At 60.2% G+C, this 8,421-nt stretch overlaps 1 protein-coding gene across 1 annotated transcript in view; it reads left to right on the forward strand.

The window, feature by feature from the left end:
- GSE1 (Gse1 coiled-coil protein) overlaps positions 1-8,406 on the forward strand; it is a 264,182-nt gene extending 255,776 nt beyond the window's left edge. Inside the window, exons 12-19 of the mRNA XM_019505436.1 lie at positions 327-439; positions 1,496-1,766; positions 2,349-2,456; positions 2,804-3,166; positions 4,608-4,892; positions 6,559-6,662; positions 7,452-7,582; positions 7,917-8,406. Of these exons, the coding sequence (XP_019360981.1) occupies positions 327-439; positions 1,496-1,766; positions 2,349-2,456; positions 2,804-3,166; positions 4,608-4,892; positions 6,559-6,662; positions 7,452-7,582; positions 7,917-8,157 (1,616 nt within the window). The 3' untranslated portion in view covers positions 8,158-8,406. The remainder of the gene's footprint in view (positions 1-326; positions 440-1,495; positions 1,767-2,348; positions 2,457-2,803; positions 3,167-4,607; positions 4,893-6,558; positions 6,663-7,451; positions 7,583-7,916) is intronic.
- The last annotated feature ends 15 nt before the right edge of the window (positions 8,407-8,421 follow it).

Raw genomic sequence — 8,421 nt, forward strand, 5'->3', positions numbered from 1 at the left:
ACAGGGGGGGTGGAGGGGCAGCCTGGGCATGGGGGCAGCACAGTGTGGGGGAGAGGGGTCTGGGGGGGTCTTATCGGCCCCATCAATACTCTGGCCGGCGGGAGGCATGAGAGGGCCAAGTCCCTCTGCCAGCTGCTGCAGTGGGGAAAAGCCAAGGGTCACTCAGGACTATTCGCAGCCGCAGGCAGCCTTGCCCGGTGCTAGCACTGGGCACCATTCCCCCTTCCCATGCTCTCTTGGTGACACTTGGATGGGATTAATCCTGCTGCCTGAGAGACAGAGTGTCTCCACTGCCTCACCCTCCGGCCTTTCCTTCCCCGGCGCAGGCTACTACTATGACCTGGACGACTCCTATGATGAGAGCGATGAGGAGGAGGTGAGAGCCCATCTCCGGTGCGTGGCTGAGCAGCCCCCGCTCAAGCTGGACACTTCCTCCGAGGTATATCCCCCACTTGGCCCCCCGGGCAGCCATCAGCCATCATTGGGCAGACCAGGCGCAGAACAGCAGCATCTGGGCCATGAACAGCCACGACCCAAGAGCCCCACACCACCTCCGTGGCTTGACCTACCTTAGCAATAGAGCCACAATCTGGGTCTGCTAATAATTCACCTCTGAGCCCTGGGCAAGCACTAACTGACCCTCGGGAGACAGGGACGATTGCTCTCAGGGCACCTGGGAGACTGAGGCAGAGAGGGGAAATGACTTGATCATGGCCACAAAGTCCCTATCCGTGCCAGCCCTCTCCCATCCCCTCTGGGTATCGAGCTGCCATCGATGGGTCAGCCCATCAGTCCGTCCGGCCCAGTCTCCTGTGTCATGTGGCGCGGAGAGCGGATGCTGAAAGGGAGAGAGGCCTGGGTCTGACCAGAGTTTCCCCCTCTTCCTCTTCCTTGAGCTTCCAGCTTTTAAGGTGTAGGGAGCTCTGATTCAAACCCTTCTCATGCGCCCCCCCTCAAGCCTCTCTTTTCTCGGCTGAACAGGCCCACCCTGTTTAGTCTGTCCTCGTGTAGAAGCTCCTTACGAGTGACTGCACAGGACGCTGGGTGTGAACTTACAACCCATCAGCGCCCTCATGATAACCCGTGATAAATGCCAGGTGCCTCGTCTTGCCTTCCCGGGGTCAGAGCCTACTCGTGGCACAGAAATCTGTCTGCAGGGCCGTGCCTTAGCTCCCAGCCTGGGGACACCCCAGTAAGACCACACTGGAGACCGCGCTGTCCGCTAGGCTTGGCCCATATCTGTAATGCAATGAGTGCCCGTGGGTGCTCCCTGGTCCCTTCGCGCTGACCTCCAAACCCACCCCTCTTTTGGCTGGGTCCCGTCTGCAGCCACCACCCCATTGACTATAGTGCTGGGGGCTCCTGGAAGGGGCGGCAGGGCAGTGGGATGGATGCTTCCCCCATGGAGCAAGCTCGCAAGCTAGGAGCCTGCGGCAGAGCCCATGGGTCCCTGCAGCCGCTCAGGGCCCTGCCCCTTCCCCGTCACCCCCCGCAGAAGCTGGAGTTCCTGCAGCTCTTCGGCCTGACCACGCAGCAGCAGAAGGAGGAGCTGCTGACCCAGAAGCGGCGCAAGCGGCGGCGGATGCTGCGGGAGCGGAGCCCCTCGCCCCCGACGGTGCAGAGCAAGCGTCGGACGCCCTCGCCTCGCCTGGTGCTCTCCACCCGCTACAGCCCTGACGAGATGAACAACAGCCCCAACTTCGAGGAGAAGAAGCGGTTCCTCACCATGTTCAACCTCACCCACATCAGCGCCGAGAAGAGGAAAGGTGAGCGAGGCTGGCTCCCGACTGCGGCAGGGCTGAGCGGAGCGGGGCAGAGCTGGTGCAGGATGGAGCTGTGTCCTTCTTGTTGTCCTTCGACACACCCCCCTTCCCAGTTTGATTCCCACTGGTCGGGGGGAGCCAGCATTGGCTTCCCAGCCCCTTGGGAGGTCAGGCCTGGCTGGGAACAAGGGTCGCGTGTGCCAGCCAGAGCTGCTCCCTTCGCTCTCCATCCTGCTCCAGGCTGCCTGGCTCTGCTCAGCACCTGAACCCCTTAATGCCAGGGCTTTCCCTCTCTGCCTTGACACCTCAGCACCCTGGGAGACCTCCCTTAGGACATCAGCAGGGAGAAACCAGACTGCCAGCCATGCAGCCCTGATGGCCTAGTGCCAGCACACATTGGGCTGTGCCTGGTGTTATGGGCTTTGGCAGCTCAGCCAGGCCAGCACAGTGGCAGGCGTCCCTCCCTCCTGCCCCCTGCCCCTGCCCCTGTCACGCCTCTGCCTCATGCCAGGGGCTGCCGGGCAGGTTCCCGGCCCTCGTAAAGTTGCCCCGTGTGGCTCCAGCCCTCCGCTTCCCGCCCCGCAGATAAGGAGAAGCTGGTGGAGCTGCTGCACGCCATGAAGCAGAAGAGCACGCCGGCCGCCGTGGTGGTGAAGAGCTCCCCGCGGGACAGCCCCAACACCACGCCGACCGGTATGGGGCAGGGCAGGCGCTGCTTGCTGGGGACAGGAGAGAGGCCTGGCTCCCACTATGGGCACAGGGTCCTGGGGATGAAGGGATGCGCCTCGCATGATGGGGCCTCTGGTGCTTCTCCCAGATGACAGGCCCTTCTGCCCCTCCAGATTGGCAAGAGCAGGCTCCAGGCAGCTGCCAGCCAGAGGCTGGCTCAAGCCTTTTACAGGGCCAAGGGGGGATTTAACCTCTGCCCCTAGCTGTGTGGGTGCGTGGGGCAGAAACCCTGGGTGCTGCACAGGGGCAGACAGAGCCTTGCTGTGCTTCCCAGCCCCACAGCTCATGCTGCTCTATTTGCTTTCCCCAAGAGCCTGCAATGCAGCAGCTCCCTGTGGATCCAGACAAACCTGTGGGCATCGCTGTCTCCCTGCCTGACGTGCCGAAGCCTGCCGAGCCCAGCCGGTTAGAGCCACCCAGACCCCCGGGGGCCAAGGAGCCGGCTCCTGCCCCAGCTGAGAAGCCCAAGCTCAGTGATGGGCACATGGGGAAGAAGAGCCTGAGCATCCTCAACTACGTGCGGGGCCCCATAGCCAAGGACATCCCCGTGCCACTGTCCCACAGCGTCAACGGGAAGAGCAAGCCCTGGGAGCCCTTCATGGCGGAGGAGTTCGCGCACCAGTTCCACGAGTCCGTGCTGCAGTCCACACAGAAGGCGCTGCAGAAGCACAAAGGTAACAGGCCTCTGGGGGCAGAGGGGTGCGGAGATAGGAGCTCAGCCCCTAGCACTCCTGGCTCCAACCTGGGCCCTGGATTTGAATCTGCACCTGCCTTTGCCCCCACAAAAGAGTTTTTGCATGCACGAAAGCCAAAGACAGCAGTTGCATTCCCTGCACGGTCTCTGGCACCCGGACGTTAGGGTGCCGCATCTGCACAGGCCGGTCCACACATCCCAGGGAGGTTTGTGTGCATAGAGCAACGTGTGCGCGCACATCCTGCCGAGCCAGCGCAGAGGGGAGCATGTTCAGAGCCTCTGGCTGCTGGGCTAGTGTCTCTTACATCTTCCCAAGGGAGAGCCGTGGCCACAACTGTTAGCGGAGAGGAGCCATCCATCACGTGAATACTCACCACAGGCAGATAGGGGAAGGCTCCATTAAGCAGCTTCTAGAAGTTCCCAGGAAATTATCGATGCATCTGTGCTTTCCCATCCCCTTGAAACAGCCTCAACAATTACAGTAGAAGGTAAAAAAAATAAAATAAAAAAAATGGGAACTTCAGGACAGACACTGAAAATACAGCTCGTTTCCCGAAGAGCTCGTTAACGCCGACAGGCAGGAGTGGAGGAAATAAAGTTACTCCAGTGTGTAGGGAGCAGCTGTTAACGGAAAAGGAATCAAGGCGCTGGAGAATGCCAGAGAGGAGTGGCATGCTAAACGCAGGCCGGGGGGCCGTAAATGTTTGCAGCGCCCGAGTCAGAGCGAGAGCCGTTAAAACCCACCGGAGTCATCTCCAGCACTGGTTGAGGGGAGTTAGTTAATCTTGGAGATAAATGGATGCCTCGAGGGAAGCCAGTTTGCTGCTGGGATGTGGGCAGGGACGGGCAAAAAGCATGATTGCAGGGCAGGCACTAGGCACCCGACTGGGCTCCAGGGGCTGCTGGGCTGAGCTCTGTGTGACCCCTTGGGAGTTCATCCCAAGTCCTCTGGGGCAGCTGGGGGCTTGGCTCTGAGGTGGTGTCGGTAACACAGGCCCTATGGCACGTGCAGGGCGGTCCTATGATGATGGGACCAATGCAGCAGGGTCGTCTTGCCCTGCCCTTGACTGTCTCCTCACCCCGCCATCAGCAGGTGCAACCCATTACGCCCTGATGAGACCAGTTGGCTAGTGTGGCCCCACACAACTTAGCCACCCAGGATGCTGAGCAGGCACTGGTGCTGAGCAGTGCTTTGCCAGCCTGGGTGGGAGCCGGGCTGAGGAAGCGTGCAGCCCAGCTACAGCGGGGCTCCTGCATGTGCGTGCCAGTGTGTGTGCTGAGATGCCCATGCAGCACAGGGACAGCCATCTATCCTGATGCCCAGAAGCGAGGCTGATGGCAGGGGTCTCCCTGCTGGGTGATGCCTGGGGAGCAGGGTGCCACACTGGTCCCCGGTCCTCACGCTCCGGTCTCTCTTGCAGGCAGTGCGGCCGCGCTGACCGCCGAGCAGAACCACAAGGTGGACGCCTCCATCCACTACAACATTCCCGAGCTCCAGGCCTCCAGCCGGGTCCCCCTGCCCCAGCAGAACGGGCAGCCTGATGCCCAGCCCCCACGCAAGGGGCTCGTCCCCCCCGAGCACGACAAAGACTCCGACTCGGAGGGAGAGGAGGAGGACGAGGAGGAGGAGGAGGAGGACGAGTGCCCCCGGCCCAAGTGGCAGGGGATCGAGGCCATCTTCGAAGCCTACCAGGAGCACATAGAAGGTAGGGGACCTGCACCCAGACCTCACCTGCATTGCAATCTCACTCTCAGAGCCGTGGCTCAGCATTGCGGCTTCTCTCCTTCCTCGCTCCCAGCTCTGACCTTGGCTGGAGTGAAAAGGGAATGGGCAGGTCGTGGCTCCAGAAGAGCCCTCAGAGCTGCTCGGGGCTTCTGGAGCCTTTCAGAGCATCTGTCTCTAGCTTGGACCCTCCCCAGGCCCTCTCGGGACCTGGGTGGGTCACCGGGCTCCTCGGCATCCCCCAGTTCTGCAGTGGGAATTAAAACTCTGCCCGGGGCTGGGGAATTGCATGGGGGGGGACACACGGACGGGCAGAGACACCAGACGCCTGTGCAAATCCACTGCTGCAGCCCAGCATCTGCTCTTGGGGAACCGAGCCGAAGGCAAAGAGCGCAGAGTCCCTTGACATTTCCCTCCTTTGCCGCCTGCTTTGTATTCTCCCAGTGCATCTAAAAACGGGCTGCTCCCGGGCAGGCTGGCACCGCAGCGGGGCAGGTGTTGTGCTCGCTCCCTTTGGTGCGCCCCAGGCCCTCGGCTCGGGTGGCTGCTGTCCTCAGAGGCTGTGAGTCATTGCCTTTGCTGTGGCGGCACAGTGGGGTTTGCATCCTGCCTCATTACCATGCGGCATCACAGCTGAGCCCGGGGGAAGGCCGATGTGGGCAGATAAACAGAGCAGGGGCTGGAAGAAGGCTGCTTTTCCCACACAGTCCTTGACCCAGTCCTGCAGCCTCCCCTCTCCTGCCAGCCCGAATGATGACGCAGGTGCTCATGCGTGCTGCCACCATTACCCCTCCATGATTAACCAGGGACCCAAATCCCCAGCACTGCAGCGGCAGCCACAGCCCAGCAGCTCTGTGCCCCCACTTGGCCTTGCATTCATTCCCCATCCCCCAGTTTACTTGCTGGGCTCGAACCAACAGCCCCCAGTGCCCCAACCACCACCGCCTCCCTGCACACGGTATCGCGGCAATAAATCCTTCGTTAGCGTGTGCGGCCCTGCGATGCTGCCGATAATTTGGAAGTTAATTACGCCTCACTTCCTCAGTGCCTGTGAATTGGGTTTAAATGTCTGGCAGGCAAGGGGAAGGCGCTACGAGCCCTGTTGGAGCAGCATCTGCAGGGCCTGTCCCCTCCCCAAGCTGCGTGCTCGGTTTAGAGCAGCTCTTGCCTTTACAAAGCCACGAGGCTCTAGCCCTGGGCCTGGAAGATGGAGGCTGGGACCTTGGGTATAGAGTCATTGTAAGCATGCTTTATGGACATCCCCAGGACACAGGGTAACCCTGCAGGGAGAGGGACCTGGTGCTTCTTTGATGTAGCCAGCCACCACTGGCCCATGCTGGAGAACACACCAGTGACCAGCATAGATGCCGGGCACAAAGCCTAGGCAAAGGGATGTGACACGGGAGGCCTCTGCCACCCATGGGCCGCTGGGTTCAAGCTGCCTCTCTTCACGCTCTGTGCTGTAGCCTGTAGGACTGTCATGGTGGGTGAAGCTGGATGGAGAAAGGCTAAGCTAAGACAGCGTCTGATGTTAGGGGGGAGGCAGGGCTGGTGCATGAATGTAAGAGGCCCAGGCATGACCCAAGAGTAGCCAGGGCCACGGGTGGCCAACTGCACGCCGTGACTGAGTGCATCTCCTCTGCTTGCAGAACAAAACCTGGAACGGCACGTGCTGCAGACCCAGTGCCGCCGGCTGGAGGCCCAGCAGTACAGCCTCAGTCTGACAGCTGAGCAGCTGTCCCACAGCATGGCGGTGAGTGGGACTGGGGCCGGGGGTAGACACTGGTGGGAGCCCAGGCAGAGGCAGGCTGCGGCTTATCCACGAGCACGTGCTGATTCTCAAGGCAGCTGCAATGAGCTGGTGCCCACTTGCTTGCAGCTTGGGCATGCATACACCTGCTCGAGCCAGTGGACGGGGACACCATGAGCAGCACAGCTCTGGGGTGGCAGGGGGACAGCTGTGCCACCTTGCACGCAGACCACAGGGTGTCACAAGCTTTCCTTCAGCTTCCTGCCTTCTCAGTGAGAGGCCGGCTGCAGGGTTTGCAGCCCCTGGGACTGGGGAAGGGACGGGACTGACGGAAAGGAGCAAGAGTGGAGGAAATACAAGTGCTGCAAAGCAAATCTTGCTTACTTGGGGGACCTGCAGCTCGTGGCCCATCTTCTGTCACATCCCCTTCTATAAGCCAGCTGCCTTCAGTTCCCCAGCCCCGATGCCCTGGTGCCCACCGATAGCCGAGCCACCCGGGGGCAAGCTGTCAACATGCGCCTGGCACTGGAGAACAGGTGGCTCTGGCTTCATAGAAACAACCCCACCAGCTTTGCCACTGCAGCCTGCTGGCTTGAGGGCTACGCCGAAATAAAAGGGGCTGTGTTGGGTGTGCAGAGATGAGACTCTGGCCTTTCAATGCTTCCCCCGTGAGATCAGGCCGGATCGCGCCTCCACCGTGATGTTGGGTGGAAGAGAGGCGCTACTCTTCCCCCGTCACATTCGACAGCCTGTAGTGATCGTATTTTTTTCCCCACCCACCCTCCTTTGCAGGAATTAAGGACCCAGAAGCAGAAGATTGTCTCGGAAAGGGAGCGACTTCAGGCCGAACTAGATCACTTGAGAAAGTGCCTTGCGTTGCCTGCAATGCAGTGGTCTAGGGGTTACTTCAAGGGTTACCCCAGGTGACGCCCCTTGCACTAGCCTGAACCTATAGTATAGAAATAATAATCTATTTTATTACCTGGAATATTTAATATTTTTCACTGGGAGGTTTGAAGCTAAAAAAAAAAAACAAACAAAAAACGGAGAATGTGCCATGCATGAAGCAAAGGATACTGGGATCCCGACACACTCACCCCGTGCTCTCCACGTCCACGCAGCCGAGTCTCTGTAGCCACACGCAGCCGAGGCGAGGGCCAGGCTCCTTTCCAGGGGTTGGATTTTTTTTTTTTCTCCTCCTTCCCCCTCCCTTCCCACCCCCAACTCTTTGATTTGTTTTTAAATCCGCCGATAAAGACGCCACCACCAACACTACGAGAATGCAGAACGCTTCTTTCGTTGCCATATCCGTACAACTGCTGTACCTACCGCGAGGCTGGCCCGGGGTCGTCGCCACGTCGCTCCAGCCGAAAGGCCACGCCGGGAAGAGACCGCGCCATGTATCTGGGGCCGCGGCGAGCCGTGGGAGGGATCCGCTGAGCCACGAGCCCTGGGAGGAGTGAACCGCCACGGCGAGCCCCCGCGAGCCTGCCTTTAAGTCAATGGGCTTTCCACTGGAAATGCACTTTGCTCCAAGCAAATAAAGCGAATAAACAAACTGAAGGTACCTTCTTATTACTGCTGGGCTGGGGGGGAGGGAGTGGATTGTACAGGTGCTGGAAACACCCCCCCGACACCCACACCCCCGGAGGCACCCCCCCGATGCTGTCTCGCCCCCGGCCCCCGCGGGTGACGTTTTCATACAGAGTCTGACGATTTTGCGATTTCAAAAAAAAAAAAAAAAAAACCTAAAAGGGGTTTC

The sequence above is a fragment of the Gavialis gangeticus genome, unplaced genomic scaffold (assembly GCF_001723915.1).
Source record: "Gavialis gangeticus isolate Ggan-Ray unplaced genomic scaffold, GavGan_comp1, whole genome shotgun sequence".
Taxonomy (NCBI): Eukaryota; Metazoa; Chordata; order Crocodylia; family Gavialidae; genus Gavialis; species Gavialis gangeticus.